The 19493-nt window shown below is 41.7% G+C and overlaps 1 protein-coding gene across 2 annotated transcripts in view; it reads right to left on the bottom strand.

Annotated features, from left to right (window-relative positions):
* Positions 1-4005, bottom strand: part of LOC111238229 (smoothelin-like protein 2) — a 32200-nt gene extending 28195 nt beyond the window's left edge. The window contains exons 1-2 of one of the 2 annotated variants that reach the window (XM_022767643.1): positions 3918-4005; positions 2719-3652 (exon numbers count right to left, since the gene is read on the bottom strand). In XM_022767643.1, coding sequence (XP_022623364.1) covers positions 2719-3396 — 678 coding nt within the window. In that variant the 5' untranslated portion in view covers positions 3397-3652; positions 3918-4005. Of the gene's footprint in view, positions 1-2718; positions 3728-3917 lie in introns of both variants that reach the window. The other variant, XM_022767644.1, reaches the window with a different exon arrangement.
* Between the last annotated feature and the right edge of the window lie 15488 nt (positions 4006-19493).

The following is a 19493-nucleotide window of genomic DNA, read 5'->3' on the forward strand; positions in this document are numbered from 1 at the left end:
GGAATGGAAAGACAAAACTGAAAGAACATCTTGATTGTCTTCAGCTGGTGTGTACTGTTTTTTTTTCCTAAATATTTAGACAAAGGAAATTCTGACATATGACAGAATTTCCTTTCTGCTCTAAAAAAAACAATAAATCTATAATCAGGAGAAGGCCAGGAAAACTGCACGCTCATCTTCAACTGGACGAGACGATGCAGCAGCCACAGGGTGGAGGTGAGCCAGAAGGTTCTCTCCTTGGTTTCATCAGAAGCAAAGGGAGAAAACAAATGAAGCTACACGAGAACAAGGACAGTTACTGTGAGGACGTCCAAGATGAGTCCAGCTCCAGAGGACGTACTTCCTGTCTGGTAAACTACAAGGTAACCCTCATATAGACGTAACATAAAGTCAGTTTTGACACGAATTTAGCATCAAGAAAAATGTCTGCTTTCCAGGAACTGAGAAAACTGGAAGGCCCATCACTTTTTTTTTATTTACTCAGCAGAGTTTAGAAAAACTTTCACAAGACGAGTGGCTATAATTTCCTCAAACTAGAAGCATGTAATCATTCAGGTGAAGCTAAAAACCCCCAAAACTGGACCCACGAGGTTCACACAGGATGACAGCAGTAACGACTAACCACAGCCTACATTTCACAACACTGATTTCACATATTTGACTCATGTCTGAAAACCACATGACCACAGTAACCTCACCTCCCAGGAGCCTGCTCCACTCATGTTACTGTACTTTATAAATCTTTAAGCATCCTGGTGGAGAGGCTATTGTGCAACGCAGGGGCACAGCCAGCGCTTTGTCTGACACGTCCACGCAGCCACGACGCAAACGGCTTCAGTCGAGCTCATATTCTGCCTCTTCGCTCTTTCCCAAACCTAGAAAATTACATAGCAATTACTGAATTACCTCTTCTGCTATTTTATATTAAGTTTCCATCCATGTTACAAAGTATCTGGCACTGGGCCGTGAGGTGGTGGGTCAGGACAAAAATGTCAGGAGCTTCTGTGTGCAGCTTCTCTTTTTTTGGACGGGCTCCCTTCATTCTTTAGATTTAGACAGTAACATAAAAAACTGTGATTTACAAACATGGGTTTCTTTGGGCGTCCTTCTGCAGTTGGCAGGGAGTAGGCGAAAAGATTGCAGCTGAACTAAAACTAAAATAGAAAATACTGAATACACTGAAAATACTATAACTCCTGAACATTACATGTTGCAACTGAGGGTGAGTTAAAAGTAGTTAAAAGTAAGTCAAAAGTCATGCATACAAGTACATTAGATATGTAAAATAGTTAAATGTACTGATATAGTTAGCTAAAAGTAAAAGGGTGTTGAAACAATTAGCTTAACTCAACCAAGTATCGCACTTTTTCATACTCATTGTCACGAAAATGCCCAAGTTTTTTTGTGCAAGATGGAACAAAATTGAAACCTGTATGTTTTAAATTTTCGTGACCATGAGCACGAAAAAGCGTGATTAAAAAAAAAGTAGTGTATACATGATTAAAATAGTTGAATTAAAGGAAAGAATAAATGGTTAAAACAGTTACAACATTGCATTGTTCAACTAGAAAGCTAAAGGTAAAGGACAAATGAAATATCTAAATGGATAAACAGCTGGAATAGATAAGTCATAGACAAATGGTTGAAATATTGACTTGCTGCAGTTTTACCACAAATGGAAACTTGAGTTAGTGTGAAACCGAACGAACTTCAACGTTGGCAGTTCAATTGTATAAAAAAAACCTGGAGACTATCGCGCGTTGGCATCACAGACCAGCCACGACGCCCGTCAACATCATCATCATTATATGGTCTATTCCAAGCAGCTGAAAAATGAAGCCAGTAGTGAAAGTGCCAAAAACTGCAGTTCCTCTAATGACCACTAGAGTCTGGCTCCAACAGTGAGTCAATCCCCATAGACTCCCATGTTAAAATGTCCAACTTTAACGCAGTAATAAACATATTTACAGCCTGGTACAAAAAACAGTTTTGGTCTCTAGAGCTAATTTCCTCCTTCATGACGACTGTTTATATAACTCACCTGTTTAATTTTTATTAAGGCTTAAAGTTCTGTTTGATTGAGGGTGTGCCACTAACCAGCATGCAACTAAGTCTTGGTTCCACACAGGCCCCAAATCCTTGCCCATGGCAAAGATTAGCTGGGAGTTAGGGGCGGAGTTAGACACTGCCAAGATGGCAATGGCTCAACCTGAGCTTCCAAACCGCTCCTCAGAAACCTGTGAGTGACGTCACCGACGCTACGTTTATGCTTATATACATTCTATGGTCAATCCACACTCGTCTTTGAAGCTGGCCTTCATTTTGATCTCAACTACACACCTGTGAAGTTTTATGACTGAATCACTGCGACAAATCTGTCCAAGAGACATATAAACACCTGTAAGTACTCAAAACTGCCTCCGGGGGGTTCCCACTGCAGCTGGTGTCTCCAGGAACATATTTTGGCAGGATGACACACAAAGAGACTCACAAGGTGACAACAGTACCAGCCAGGTATTATTGTAAACATCTCCACCCTTCTATAATCAATAGTGTTAAATAACTTTCAGTTTAAAATCTGTTTAAAAATGAGGATCCGTTTGGAACATGACAGATATATGGAGGTACAGCAGTAAAACTAGGTTGGGAACAAGTGTCGTAAAGGGACTCTGGATCAAACCATACAGCGTCTCCCCTCCACCAACATGCAGTACTCACGTTCGTCTTGCTGGACACAGCAAATGTGGCTCGGCTGGAGAAGCGGGCGGTGGAGGGGCTGCTGCTGGACACCGGGCCTGTCACCATGGAGGAAACCCTAGAGCCAGCAGGAGGACTGCTGGAGCTGGGGGAGGATGAGAAGGTGGCAGGGGGGGATGCCGGGCTTGACTGACTGCTGAGGCTGCTGTAGGTCTGGGCTTGGCTCCCCGGGGCGCAGGGCTGGATGTGGAGGAGAGCCTGGCTCTGAGTGTGAGCCTGACCCTTTCCGTAGACCACCTCCTTCACCTCCTGATGGTTCTCCTGAATGTCATTGAGATGATTCTTGTGATTGGGACTGTGACTGTGGTTGTTGTTGTTCATCAAGCTGCTTCTGTCACACGTCATCCCACCTAGGAGCTCCACCTGTTGGGTGAGAGCCTCCAGCTGACTCCTGAGCTGCCGGTTCTCCTGCTGGAGCTGAGCCACGGCTCGTCCCAGGGGCCCGCTCAGGTTGGCTGTCTCCTCCAGACGACGCTCCATGCCCAGCTTAAAGGCGCTGACATCCATGTGGATCTCCCTGATAGCGTCCCGCAGAGTGTGCTCGTACCGGGCCAGAGCTGCACACACCGTTTCCCCCTCTGGAGAGGAAGACCGGGGGTGACACAAGTCTCCCATCTCAGCGAGGGTTGGGGCTTCCATCGGTACCGCTGTTGCCACTGGTGACCCTCTTGGGATGGAGACCAGACAGTCTCTCAGTCTCTGAGATCCTCTGGACACTGGAGAACTTCAGTCACTGTGCTGAGGGTTTGACTGGAGGGAGTGCGGACTCACAGAAGAGGGTTGGGAGGTGAAAGTTTGCAGGAGGAGGAGGGGGGGCAAAGGTCTGGTCTGTTTTATCCCCACTCCTTCAGCTCCGTCCTATAGGCTGGTACAGATGTCTCACTCTGTCTTCAGTCTGAAAGCACAAAAGGAACAAGACTTGACCTTTAGCTCGTGAGCAGCTGTCAAAGTCTGAGTCGTAGATCTGGTCCTGAAAATGAAGATATTAGCAATAAAATTAAGGCTGGTATCAAATGTTTTCATTCAGAATCCTGCTGTGTTTCATAAAGGCGTCACAATGACAGACAGAAAACACACATCTCTTTGAGCCACTCATGTCCCATAACTGCTATAAAACAGAGCAGTGAGGTAATCTTCACTCACAGCTGCGACAAACCTACCTCAGTGTAGAGTTCCCTCTGCGCTGAACAGCTGTATGAGTGTGTGTGTGTGTGAGAGAGAGAGAGAGAGTGTGAGCTCTGCTCTACGCTGCCGCCTCTTCTGGTTTGTTTAAACTCTCAGGTTGATCACTCCTCTCCTCTGGCCCGGAGGAGGGAGGAGGAAAAGGGAGGGAGGAAGGAGGAGTGGTGGAGTGGAGAAACAACATGGAAAGAGTAGTAAATGTGAGGGGAGGGGAGGAGGGAGGCGGACCGGGGAGCTTTTTACATCCTTGCACTGTGTAAACTATTGGAAGACGTCCCGTTCCCGTCCTCTTCTCTCTCTTCTCCTCTTCCTCCTCCTCCTCCTCTCCTCCTTAAGAAGAAGTGAAGAATCCCGTCTTTAAATCTTTCATTTGAACGAGCCGTTGCACGTATGTCACGTTAAAGCTGCAGTAATTAATGTTTTTATATTAGAAACCTTTGTCAAATCTGAAAGGTGTCGCTCATAGAGTCGCTGCAGTTCCCCTCAGCTCCACTGAGCGACTTTCAGCTCCCTGTTTTGGTTTTACGTCAGGTCATTTTACTGATTTGGTTCACTGTCACGCTGTCGCCATGAAACTGCCACGAGGAAATGAAATGTCAGTGTTGAGTTACAGCTTGTTCTCCTGCCTCCAAGGGGACAAAAAAATCTATTAATGCAGCTTTTTTTTTGCCAATTATTTGATTTAATGTTGCTGTCTTTAATTCTTACTAAATTCAACCATTAATGTAGCACACAGCATCACTTTTGTTGCTATGGTTACTGTCAGTCTATGATGGTTTGTAACCTAAATCGATCACTTTAGAGAGGTGATTGGTTGTTAAAGTGTCCTCAACACCTGTGAGTCGGACAGGTGTTTTCAATGGACACGGTATAATGATAATTAAAGTAACGCGAGAGACAACACAAAATATCAAACATATGTCAGATAATACAATTAGAGGTTTTAAAACATAACCCAGAAACAGAAAAACAGAAAGGAATGAAACCAATTAAAAATTTATTAATTAAATTAAAATAAATAATAATAATAATAATAAATAAAGCAATAGAAGAAAAAAATAAAAATAAACAAAGTAGAATAAACAAAAAGGGGGTGGACGTCCTTGTGTATCTGTCTGCTGGTATACTGTCAATATAATCAGGATGAATCAATAAGAGAACGGATCAATCGTAGTACAGATAATGGATTCTGTTACCTGTTTCCAGCTCAGTAAAATGAATCTGTGTCAGCAGACTAGGATCTATTTCACAGTAGAGATTCAACCCACAGCATGTACATGGAAGTGTTCCCATTTTCTAAAAGAGTTGAGAACTCACAGTTTCATTTACATCTCATACTCCATCTAATTTTACTTTGATTCTCCATCTGCTTCAGTCATGTGCAACCTTTTTCCCTTCCTTTCGACTCCATCTGTAATTCTTTCTCTCTCTGCTGTTATCTTTCCATCCCCTCGCTCTAATGGTATTTTGTTAAGATAAACACTGCAACAGGTCAAAGGTCAACATTTCCTGGCGTTGTACCCTCTGATGTAAGGTTAGGTAAAAATATAAACAGTGGAAAACCACCGCAGGTAGATACAAAAGTCATCTCTGTTACAGAGAAGTGTTATTATATTTTGCTATTTCCACATTTTTCATCGTGTATAATACGTCAGCTCGATGCTATTTACTTCACACGTGTATCACACATTTACACCATGAGCAGAAATGCTGATAGAGGGAGTTAAATAGAGTTCAGCAGTTTTAAACTTCCACAGATTTACTTTACATTTTTCTAATCGGTTCTATTGTCTTATATGTGATGGCAGCACGAGACGGAGAGACCACCACCCTCCCCCTTGTAACTGGACCCCAACAGAGCAAACATTCCACACCAGATAGCAATTGTGTGTGTGTGTGTGTGTGTGTGTGTGTGTGTGTGTGTGTGTGTGTGTGTGTGTGTGTGCAACAGACAGACTCATGCAAATACTTCAACATTCCACCCTCCTGCTTACCGTCAACAGTGTGTGTGTGTGTGTGTGTGTGTGTGTGTGTGTTGAGGAGTGTGTGTGAGACAGGGATGAGGAGGGGGCTTGGTGTAGTGATTTACTGGAAGATTGTACCCCCTCCCTCACACACACACACACACACACCTTCAGGGTTTTATGTGAGTCTGCTGGGGGCCGTGCAGGACGCATGCGGCAACAAACCACTAGAGGTCAGAGGTCACAGGTATCAGCTTCATCAGTCTTCAGTGCTGCTGTATCTGAACCTCACAGAGCAGCTGGATTTCTCACAAGCTAGAATCCATCTCACCACACTCCCAGCTATTGGCTTGTGGCCGAACCACAGTGGTTTGGACCAATCAGCGTCCGATGAGGGAGAAACTACTGGGCGTGCAAGAAGCTTCTGTTCATTAAGAATAATGGCGGCTGCTAAAGAGGTTAGCCTAGATGCTGCTGTTGCATCACATAGCAGAACTGGAGAGTGTTTGTTCATTGAAAGAAGAGCAGGGAACGACTGCTCCTACATATGCAGGATCTGATCGGTTGAAATAAGCCTGTGATAAACATCCAATCATCTGCCAAGTAGTTTTTGAAAGTTTCCAACAAAGCCAGGTTAGGTATCTTAGACTGCGTCCTTATAAATCTGTGAAGGTATAGAGTGCTGCAGGGATGACATATTGTTGATGTTAGCATCACCCAGGCTCCTTCCACAAAGAGCTAATGGGATTTTTACATTTGCTTTTGGATTATTGCAGAAAAGAAACTCTGAAATGAACATTCAGCAGGATAATCTTCTTTGATGAAAACCACTTTATGATTTTTAAAGCCTGAACGCAATCGACAGAAGTAAAAAAGCTAATGTTAGCCTATAAACAAGCTACACCACGGTCACATGACTTCAACCTCACCACCACTAAACTTCAACTTGTGGTTTGATTTAGCTCTGACCTCTTCTATAAAAAAAACTTTCCTTTGACAAAGTTAGTAACAGTTTGTATAAACACAACGAGGTGGAGAAGTGAGTAGTTAAACGTCTGTAGTCTCATTTAGACACTTGTTAGCAGCCAGCCTTTTTTAAGAGGCATAAAATCTTAAATAAATCTCAACTGGGGTATTTACTGGTTATTTACTGGACAGGTTTTAGGGCCCATTCCTACGGCGCTATTTTACCTCTATATTGACTCGGCGCTCCCTTCTTAAAGTTTAGCTTTTTGAAAATGTTCTCAAGTGTAAAACAACTGAACCTCTGGTCTTAAACACACTGATATATACTGTAGATGTCGACCTTGCACAGGCACGATTCTGTGTGGCAGCAACATTACAAAGCCAACTTCCTGTTTCCCCCTAATTTTTGACAGGAACAACATATAACGTGCAATCAGGTCATGATCTAACATAATCCAGTCATCTGCCAACACAAACAGGAAGACGTGTCAAAGTGAACAGCTTTAATGTGTGATTGTAAGTTTCAAAACATAAATCAAGACGTCACAGAGAGTCAGTCTCATGTTTGAATAAGGCCCCCGAGCCAAGTGTCTGTAAAAGTCGTGGCAGCAGACGAGGTAATCTCCAGTCTGACAAGGAATCTGTAACACTGCTGGCTACACCTGTCTGTAAAGGTAATGAATCACCTGTACAACTGCATTTTATAGTTTGTCAAAGTGATTTAATTTCTGTGCATACAAAATAATAATTATATTACACATGTCTTACATAGTTCTCAAGACGGTGTCTTGTCATGCTCTTTACATTAAATCTCCATATTTTCTTCTTCTTCTGTGTTTTATTTGAAGTGTTGATCCATAAGAAGATATATTTGTCGTTCTAAGAACCAAAAACCATCTCAGTGTAGTTTTACATCTCCTCTCTCAGGCTTCTCTCTGGAGCTCTAGTAACAACAGGTCGGTGAGCCGATCAGAAGAGAGGAGGCTCTGAGCCTCTCCTCTGATTGGCTGACTGTTTTCTGAGTGATCCAATAACAATATAGCAGATTTCAGGTAAAAACACTCAGAGAAACCAAATCCTGCAAGGTTTGGATGGTGGGTCCAGGTGGGCGGGGCTTGGGACATGGCTGAGAGCGGTTGTGACATCACAAAGTTCCAGAAGTCCTGACGGCTGGTTTTAAGGCTCAGTTTCTGAATACAGGCTGTGTGCATTTCTCTGTGGACTGAGGCTTTGATACTTTCACAGTATTAATATAGAAGCTAGACCTGATCTATAATCACACTACACATGGACAGAGACCTTTACACTGGAGGAGCTTTAAATTCTGACTTGAGTCTTGTGCTGTAGGTCTTCCTCCTCCTATGGAGACAAACATCCAACCATGTTTGTCAAAACTCTCCTTTGCATTCTCATGCATTTTAGCCGACCTTTTAATGTAATTCTGTTGTTTACTAAACTCCATTAAACTAAATAATAAGTAAGATACATTTAATGGTTTTCAGTGTAGAGAGCTCCAGTATGAATGAGGCCCAGTTTGACACTCACCGCAGTCTGTATGGACATGACAGAAACCAGACTCCAGATTAATGCTAATGTTGCGTCATGTCTGCTGCATGAGTAATCAGGTGATACACTTATGTCAGTGTTGTGTTTACCACATGTGTCATTGTCCCTAAGTGGTTAAAGAAAATCAATTAATACTGTGCTGTGAGAATTCAACACTATTTCAGCAGCTGTGTTTGTGGAGCAAAATCATGATTCATCCTGTGTCATCATTATGTGACTCATTAAATTATAGCTGTAAAATTAAATTATAAGCTTGCTTACAGTGAAATAAAACTATTCCTCGTTTTGCTTGGGGCACCCTGAAAGTCCCAGTAAACCCCCCATGTGGGTCCTTATAGAGCAGACTTTGAGAACCAGTGCTTTCCAGTAACAGTGAGTCAGCAGGTGATGTGGTATGACCTGCATGAATCACAGTGGTATGAAATGAAATACTTCAGCTGTCAGCACAACAATACCCCCCCCCCCCCCCCCCCCCCTTTCCCTCTCTGCTCAGCCTCCCACGAACCAAGTCGAGCCTTTTCATTGTTTTGACAGTGACCACATATGTTTTACTTCTCCGACTCTGGCTCCCTCTGTGCAGAGCTGAGGTTGTAAACGTCCAGTGTGATTACTGAAGAGGAGAGGTCACACACGTCTCCTTCTCATCTGCTCCTCAACCAGTAAAAGTATTTGTTGATATTGCAGAGACATTTGCAAACACGCTTCTTCCTCTGAGCAGGGAGGCTGCCTCAAATGATGAAGTGCAGATTCGGTCACCTGGTGGGCTGGGAGTCATGTGGGGTTTGCGATATATAGCACACTTTAAGACCGAAATATATCACGGTTGATAGAGGCCAAACATCTGCACAAAGAGCAAGAAGAGAAGACAGCAATTCTTTCCTTACTGATACCTTTGGATTGTCTTTAAATAATCTCAACACAGATGTGAGGTCATAAACGTAGAACCAGACTGCAAGGACCCAACGTGAACCAATGTGAATAAACCAGTAAATAAACAACTTTCTCCTTTCCCCCAAATACAAATTTCCATTGCTAATGTATGGAAGTTGAAATCTTCATATGTTTAAGTTTAAGTTAAAGGAGCTATTTGGAAGTTTTGCTAACGCTACATAGTTCATGTTAGCATTAGCAGCTGTTTAATTACCAGAAATGTTGTGCAGCATCATCATTTTTTTTAATACTTCATTGTGTCAGTTAATGTTATTTAAACATCTTTCACACCTTCATTACTTTACTCCCCGAGAGCAACCCTCTTGTTTTGCTTCTGTTTCTATCACTTCTTTTCTCCTACTGAAGTTAGCATGCTAACCAGCTAGCCCCAGTCCGTTTGACTCCTGTCTGCCCTGAAGGAGTAGCGCTGCTCAGAGGACGTATTATAACCTCTTGTATTGTAAACACAAGGATGTCTGACGCTCTTGTCAAGACTGTAAAGTAAACAGCTGTTAATGCTAACGTTAGCTTTATGGATCAATAGCAAAACTTACAAATAGCTCCTTTAAACAATGAGTAATTCAACAACATGCAAAAAAAAAGAAAACACAGTTCCCACTCAAATTTAAATTATTTCACAACTTTATTACGTATAGTGATCTAAAAGACTTTTATGACGCATATATTTATTTATTTGCTGCAAAATCCAGATGTAGGACATCCGCGCAAAAGATTGTGCAAGATAACTGGACAGTTTCTGGAGGTTTCATCTAAACCTTACACAACAAAATAGGCTAAATAGTGCTATGCTATATTTATTGCCTGTTCACACTGGTGTTTACTTCCTTTCAACATCCAATATCAATTTCTGTAATACTCTGTGGGTTGCCGATACAAGTGAGAGGTTTCGTTGGCCTGCCTCTCACTCCGGTCAAACATTACAACAGTGAAACAAAACCGAAAGAAAAATCATAGACGTAACGAGACCAAACGCAGATCTCTGGCTGTGATAACTGCCTTCAGGTGCATGAAACGTTGCACAATAAACCATAACAAGGACAGACAAACAGCGGTTGAACGGATTACACATTCTGATGTAATGACGGTTCTCACACTGTGGCTTTAAAAGGAAAACGTGACGACTGAATGATACAGTTGATGAAATGTCAACATATGAAGAAAAAACAAAACCAATGCACCTTTTTGTATTTACAGGAAAATGGGATTATTCAATATACATGCATACATGCGTTGTAAATGTAAATATGTTGTGTGCACTTTGTACATTTTGAGTTGACATTGAACTGACTTACAGCAAGCTGCTTTGGGTATAATATTAGATTTTTAAACGTACACCAGGAAACATGGAATTGCCAGATGCAAATCTTTATTCAAATCTGTTTTTTAGCTAGAAGGACAAACGTGGTTTCCGTCCCGTTCTGGCTCTTCAAAAAAGGTCACCAGTGGTTTTAATTTCAACACATTTTTTGCAGCTGGCGACATGAAAGCAGAAATGAGCGCTGCACTTAACTGGATAATGTTTGATAGATGGTCATTAGGGAAAACGCTGTTTATAATTAAGCTGTTAATTATAGGTATGTTAGCATGAACATAGTGAAACTGTATAGCTAAAAATGCCAAACTTAACCACATACACCCTCAGTCTCAAGTCTGTCATCATCCACATTCCCCTATACAGTATCTAATGGGGTTAGAGTATGTACACACACACACACACACACACATGCACACTTATATATATATATACACACACAGTCAAACACACACACACTTACGATATGCTTCCTGCGTCAGCTTTATCCTCATATCACCAAAATCTATCTAATTCACACACACACACACACACACACACACACACTGACTGCTCGTTAGACTGTAAACATTAACAAGAGGGCTCTGAGTTCACCCACAGAGAACAGTGTACGTCACCACCACTTTAAACAGAACGCAAATATGTCTGCGCTCCCTCAAACTCCCATAAACACACACACACTTACAGATGCATTCATTACATGCAGTATCCCAGAAAACTGATCTTAGTCTAAACATGAGAACGAGTCAGGCTACATGTGGGTTAGCTTGAAATGACACTACCGCAAATTATAGTAATAATAATGTGATGAACGAATGTCAATCAACGTGCATTTACTTATTGGCTGTATTTAAATATATTTCAGGTATTACTTAAGTACGGTGGCCCCGAAGGACAAAGCACATAAAAGAGAGAAAGCGCCAACATAAAGGGACACATAGTTCAAATCCATAAATGCAACAAATATAAAAACACATACAGTACATGTAGGGAAAACAAGAAGGAGTGAGGAGCTTGATTTGGAGAAGCAGCAACATTAGATGCCACTTCATCATTTATGTCCCTTTATAATAGTTTGTTAAATTTTGAGATTTTTTTCAGGCGAGAAAGTAACATTAACTTTAAGTGTGCAGCATTTGATCTTATGTATAATTAAAAAGAAACAGTCAGTAAGACTAGACTGAAAAGAATAATTGCATGAAGAATTTTATAAAAGTGTCATATAGTCATTTGATCTGTTGTTAATACAAAAATATTGATTAGTGCAGCTTTAAGTTAAATTTTAAACACAGAACTGTTACCTTTTAATTTAGTGATACATGGAAATTCAGCCATGAGGGTATTTTGTAGAAATAGTTTATTTATGGTGAAGATACATAGGAGTTTCTGATTTCTTATTAAACATTTTAATCTTGTTTTCTGCTACGGTGCTGCCTTTGGAAACTCTCTATCCCTGAACAGTTTCCAGCATTCCAGTAAGAGTTGATATAAACCTTATGCATATTTGGAGGCATTATTCCAACAAATTCTTGCCTTCACAGTGTGTAATCAACAAGTCCTTCATGGTAATGTCAGCAACATCTGCAACCAACCTGCCAGTAAACACAGACAAGTTTAAAGGACGAACCAAGGATTTATTTATCTGACCTGAAACGCTCACTGACGGACTAACATGCCGTGTTAAACATTAACACACGTCATGGCTGAGTAATTAACGTTCAGACACATTCACTTTTCCTACAAAATTATAGAATGTATTGATTATGTAATTAAATGATAGTAATATACAATTATATAAACTGCTTTCTCAAGAAATTCAATACTTTTCCTACAATAACATGACCAAGAAGCTAATTAGCTGTTAGCTAAAGATAACTGCAGTACCGCCATTACTCGTGCAATCAACAGTAAGACTTGCATTGTAATGCCTTATTTTTATCAATACATTAACGATGGAATAATTCATTAATTATTCACTTTCTTAATGAGAGTTTGGTACGAGGATCAATGCCACTCTCGTCTCGACAATAAATAAGAAGCTACAGCTAGCAGACGGTTAGCTTAGCTTAACATAACATAAGAACTGTAAACAAAGGGAAGCAGCTAGCTTGGCTCTGTCCAGGGGTAATAAAATACAACTACCAACACCTCTTAACTCATTATAAAACATGTAATATATGCTGCACATAACCCCCCTATAAAACTGAAATCTGTAGTTTTTACACTTTAGTTAATTAAACAAATGAGATATAACATGTGAAGACGAGGTAGCTGTTTCCCTCTCCTTCTAGCCTTTATGCTACACGTCATGTAATCACTTCCAAATATGAGATTCATATTGATATTCTCATCTAATTCTTAGCAAGAAAGAAAATAAATGTAATTCCCAAAATGTCCAAATGTTCCTTTGGTTTAAAAATAGTGCAAAACCACACACCATGTTTTCAATGCATATCTTGACAGCATCATTGTGAGCACTTTGTAAAAGGGTAGATTTTTCTATTTATGGCCATTTCTCTCGGCGCTCTCCCAGGGCGTCCAGCCAGGTCTTTCCTCTTTACATCAGTCTGTAACTCACACTCTGTAAAATTCAGGACAGCTTGGCTCTGATATCTCTGCCTGGAAACCCACAGTGAGACACGGCAACGCGCAGGACGCGGTGCCAGGCGGTAACGTTGTATGAGTCGTCAGGTTGACAGACTGGCTACCTGCTGGCTTTGATCCCGCGCTGCTGACACACAGCGCAGTTCCTGCCTGTCAGTGTTTTAGCAGACATCACGTTTCACCCCGAAAACAGGCCTAAAAACATCATCCACTCCGACTCGCCTCGCATTTCGCCCCCATGACATCAGAGTTTCCATGGGAACCTGTCATGTCTAAACAGGGCCACAGGGACGGCAGCCAAGTCATGATGTCATTGACACTTCAAAGCACAACTTTAATTAACTGCATGTGGAGCCGAACAAGAGAAAGAGAAAAAGAAATGTATTGTTTTTCTGAGCAATTAGTATGAATTAGCTTCTATTGTGCCGCGGTTGTACTGAATCTTATTAAAGTTCCACAAGTGTGGCAAAGTAGAGTCGGTGATAATAAGGCCACCCAGTACTGTGAATGGAATTGATTGGCTTGAATAAAGAGGAAGATAATGTCAGTATACAGTTCTTTTAATACCTCGAATATAGTGATAATAACAAGTCTGAATAAAATAAGATTGTTTTTATGTTTGATTTGTTTTTTGTCCTGCTGATGGAATGGGATTTGGGAAAAAGCCTTTTAGCATATCCATGTTTTCATCATAATCATGTTTAATACTCATTTACCAGACCCGTTTTAAAACTAATCATCTGGAAACATTAAAAAGTCAGGAGGAGATGTTTTAAACATTTCAGCGTCAGCTTGTGCTAGTTAGCTACAGCCGATAAAACCTGCTACAGTCAATGATCATCACCTAGAAATCAGTAAATTTGCCACAGTCCCTTTGAGTAAAAGACACATGATAGCCCACTTGGCAAACAGCCTTTAAAGGACCCTGAGAGTCTGAGGAGAAAGACTCTCTGGGCGGACCTCCAAACACTACGTCTGGCGAACACCAGGCACTGCTCATCACCTGGCTGCGAGAGTCTCTGGTGGGGAGGAAGGAGGGTGGTTGAAGCATCGCAGACGAAGGGAGCCGGAGGAGTGATGATAGAAGTTTGAGATGTTGATGATCCAGGCAGAGGACGTGGGGGGGGGGGGGGGGGGGGGGGGGTGTTGTCTGATATACATTTAGAGAAGGTTTGGGAGAGCAACAGGATGAGATTTGTCTATATCAGGAATATCTAACAACCACGCAGGGTCACTCGTGGAAACGTTCAGAGTCAACATTTGGTTTGTTTTCACAGCGTCGTCCATCTTCAGCCTCCGCTCTCCGCTAACGTCTGTTTCACATTCACCAGCCGTCGGTCTCAACTCCAGAGGCTTTATGACTTTATTGTTTTAACAAGAGACCTGAATGAAATTACTGAAGAAGAATCGTGAAGCCTTTCTATTACCACTGCGTGTGGATCGTGCTGTACATGCAACTGAAGCCAATGCAATGAATGCACACTTTGAATGCTACAGGTGTGCAGATGTGATAGGAGAGAGGGGAACAAGGTGTGAGTCAAAATAATCCCCTTTACTAACAACTTTTGTCAAAATAATAATCAAACAAAAATAAGGAACTGAGCAAGATATCAGAATAAATTATATTCAGACACAAGTTTATAGTTTCTTGGGCACTTTTTTCACTTTTATAAATTTGTTAGAAAGAGACGAAATCTGTATTTATGGATTTAAGGTTCAGTCAATCAGACGAGGATTTCCACACGTGTTGGATCGTGTCACAAACATAGTAGTTGTTCTGCTGTTTCTACAGATTAACGTGTGGGTCCGCTGTGGTGAAACTACAATGGTGCGTCGCTTTAAGACAAGACAGAGAATTCAAGCTGCTGCTCAGACACTTCCAGGTGATTTCACTCAGTCTGAACCGTCCTGAGCAGAAAAAAAGATTCCCTCCGACAAACACACACACTCAGGCTTTTACCTGTAAGACTCACTGCAGGATTTTTAGGATCACAAACAGGGCTGAAAGAGATTAAGAGCTCTCCGTCATTTTCAGCCTTTTTGACAGTGTGGACCTGTTTCGGCTTGAACACTGTTGTTTGAGCAGCCGATGTGTTTCTGCAGGGTGTGGTTTTCACCTGTGGTGTGGTGTGAAGCTGATGGTGTACAGGTGTGCTTGGGTGTGACCGCCAATCTACAGCACTTAACCAGCCACACACACACACACACACACACACACACACACACACACTAGAGTCAGTCTCCTCTTTGACTTTGTGTTGTTTCTACTTGAAGTGCTGGGTCTGAGTGTTTGTGTGCAGCGTCTTGTGCGCAGTGTGGGGTTCGTGTTGACGTTTGCGGCTGGTTTCCATCATATGGAACAGTCGGGTCGATGTTGGAGGAGCTGTATGATGCAGAGCAGCAGCTGGTCCGTGGAGCCGCCACAAGAGACTGTCTGAGACGTCTGATTCCCCCTTTATCCCACTGACTCTTGACTCCCCTGGCTTCAGCCTTCATTCATTCCTTTTAATAGAAGTCATTCAACAAAGCATCCAGAGTTTCTTTTTAAACTGTACAGTCTGTTGCCTTTTGCCCATCTTCATTTTACACACATTGGTTGATTCTGAACTGGGGATTTTACATTTATTTGTGCATATTTTATCCCCCATTTGCACTTCTTGGATTGTGAGCCTGTGTGTCTGTTTTAATCAGCACCTGTATGATGTTTTTTTTATTAGTAACATTAATAAGATTAAGATTGATTTGTGTATTTTAGCGCTGAACTTATCATATTGAATATCCCAGAGAAACGTGCAGTAAAAGTCAGATTCCCTCATTTAGCAGCCAAAAAAAAAACAGGATCTCATGTTGTCACAATTTTATTTTCAAGATAACAAAATAATTTTTAAAAATGTACACACACATACAGGATTACAGCTGCCGGCGCCGCTGGTGCTCTGCATGCTTCTAAATGATTTTAGTTTAATGTGACTGTAACATCAACATGTCCGGGGATTAGAGATGAAGAATAACCTTTCGTCACTGTTTATTAATCTCTTTATTAAATCAACCAATAAATGAATAACTAGAATCCCCTCCTCGTGGTTGTCTGGCTCCACCACTCAGACCATTTGTGTGACATTATTGCTGCGTGAAGTCTTGAGTATTGTCTTTCTTTTATGTTTGTGTCGAGGGATTCCCTGGAGGAGTTCTCCAGATATTGTTTGCACAGGGCCAAAATCATGTTTTGTGAGATCACCATGACTTTGACCTTTGACCTTTTACCACCAAAATCAAATCATTTCATCCTTGAGTCCAAGTGAATGTTTGTGCCAAATTTGAGGAAGTGTTGTCAAGGCGTTGGCGAGATATCGTGTCCATGAGAATGGGACGGACGGAAACTTGAAAACAAAATGTCTCCGGCCCTGACTGTCGGAGGCATAAAAACAAATTGCATCAATGAATTGTTAATTCCATGCAGGGCTGAGGTGGAACACGGCTTGACAATGAATAGTTTTCATTGGAACTACTTTCTACCCAAAGAAATAGTCCTTAGGAAAACCGTTGACAACATGTTCTTTGGATCAGCCAGTCTTTTTGTCCAAGTTCTTCTGATTTATGTTTAGTGGCGTTTTGCCTGAAAGAAGAAAGTCAGAGATGGAGAGATGCTGCCTCCAGAGAGAGGAGTGATATCAGAGACAGTGAGCAGACTGAGGGAGACACACAGTGAGTGAGTCTGGACGGGGAGTCCTCTGTGGGGCGGCATCGGGATTAGATAGGTGTGGATGTGGACATGCCCCTAATGTCAACAGCAGAGAGGATGCTGGGAACGGCTGTGAGGATGTGACCTCAAGAACTGGACGGTTCTTTGGGAAGTTTACGTTCAGATAAACAAGAGAGAGAGAGAGAGAGAGAGAGAGAGAGGCGGAGACACACATATACGAAAAATAGTTCCCTGGATTGGTCAACACTACACTTGAACAATCCAGAGTAAACACACACACACACACACACACACACACACACACACACACACACAGAGTGTGAGACAGCCATGTATTTTTTCCCAGCAGCCAAACTGTTCAATCAGTGACCCACTTTGAACATGCACTGATTACTGATGACTGATTGGTAAGCAAGTGTGTGTGTGTGTGTGTGTGTGTGTGTGTGAGAAAGTTCACTATGATGTCATTCACACAGACTCAGCCAAAAACATCTCAGTCATATCCATCAATTGTTCTTTCACTGCAATCTACACACACACACACACACACACACACACACACTGTTACGCTGTATCAAACCTCACAGCATTACCAGATCAGCAGCGAGGACCTGATTCAGCATTACATCACCCTTCCCTCGTCCAGGCCCTGGAGCCATACACACACACACACACACACACACACACACACACACTCATGCATACTCGAACAAAGCTAATTAGCAGGGTTATTAGACGACATCCATCAAGCCGAGATATTTTTCCTCAAAGCTGCAGTTTGGACGTCACTCAGAGTTTCATCAACAGTTCATCTCAAGACTGAGAACAAAAGTTTGTATTTTATTTTAAAGTTTTTAAAACACAAAGAGATAAAAATAATAAAAATAAAAACCTCTATGAATATAACAGGTTCATATGGGAACATGTGAAATATAAAACATGTATTATTTTTTAGCTTGTAATAGAAACAAGACACACACTCCCGGGTCAGGTGATGTTACGACTCTTCCATCAGGAAGACTTTTCATATGAATTTTCATTTTCCTATATTTCATTTTCATATTTTATAATCACATCATGTCGAGAAGGAACTTTAAACGGACGGAGCGCCCTGTATTACGCCGCAGCTGCAGGTCAGCTGAGTGTTGTAGGACTTGTGCGTAGGGATACGGTAGTTCAGCGGTTGAATAAATGTAGTACCAAAGAAAAGTGTTTGTTTTCATCGGAAGATATACCGGTATTCTACGTGAAGCTACATTTAAACGGCTATTGGATTGTTTTAAAAGTGTCTAAAACTCATTTTTTCTTGTGGCCCCGCCCACAGCAACACCTCCCTCTGCTCCCAGTGGGATCTCCTAACTGGGAGCACGCTGTTCAGGATCTGATGCCATGGTCATGTACCGACTACCTCACACAACCCCACAAAAAGGGAGTGTTGACTAAATGCAAATTTAAGCTAGATTCAGCTGGAGCCTCCCGTCTGTGAAGGAGACGGTTATGAATCCTTAAATTACAACTGGGACTTAAAAAGAAAAAAAACAAAGTGCTGCTTGACACAGAGTAACGCTGAGTGTTGGAGAAAGTCGTAGAAAGTCACTGGTTGGCCCGCAGCCGGTGACACGAGCACAGAGAGAAGTGGTGGAGCCGACGTTGCAGGATTTGTTCACTGTCAGTGGATCGTTGCCACCAGACTCTGACTGAAGTGCTGAAACGTGTCGCTCATGCCAACGTTAATAAAATATCTCTCTCATACACTTTTATGGGCCAAGTTCTTTTTATTATTATTTCACTTTTATGTGCTAAGTGTGTGGTCACTGCATTCGCATCGTTTCTTTGGTGAAACATCGAGGTCGCTCTGTCTTAGACCCGGAGGCCTCGTCCTTTGTTGCAGCTCGTCTCCGTGTCTCTTCCCCCAGTACTTTTAAAAGAAAGCTCAAAACTTATTTCCTCACTTAAGCATTTAACTAGCTCTGACATTTTGCACTTTTATGCTCAGCACTTCCTTTAAATGTCTGCCTTGTTAATGGTTTTATTATTTTATTCATTATTTTATCTAATTTCTTTGCACTTTGTGCTACATTTCTTGTATGAAAGGTGCTATACAAATAAGCTTTATTATTATTATTGTCATTATTATTTCTTGTCTGTTTCTCAAGTGTAACCCAACACTGTATTGTATGTAACTTGTGACAGAAAATAAAAACATTAATCGTGAAACACGTCATGAACGAGACCCTCCTCCGTCTGTGCAGCGGGTTATTATGACCCGTGGTTACATTTTGTTGCTAGGCGACACCTAGTGGTCGTAGTAATTACGGCAGGAGCAAAGGGAAAAGTGCGGCGACGTAGAAAGAGCAACAAAGTGCGCGTCATGAGGAGGTCGTGGTGGATGGATGAACATGACACAGGAGAGCGGTGCGTTCGATTCCCATGTGGGAAAAAAAGCTGTTTATGTTGTAACCATGACAACACAGATCGTCTAATGTTG

Source organism: Seriola dumerili, unplaced genomic scaffold (assembly GCF_002260705.1).
Source record: "Seriola dumerili isolate Sdu_G_001 unplaced genomic scaffold, Sdu_1.0 BDQW01001240.1, whole genome shotgun sequence".
NCBI lineage: Eukaryota > Metazoa > Chordata > Actinopteri > Carangiformes > Carangidae > Seriola > Seriola dumerili.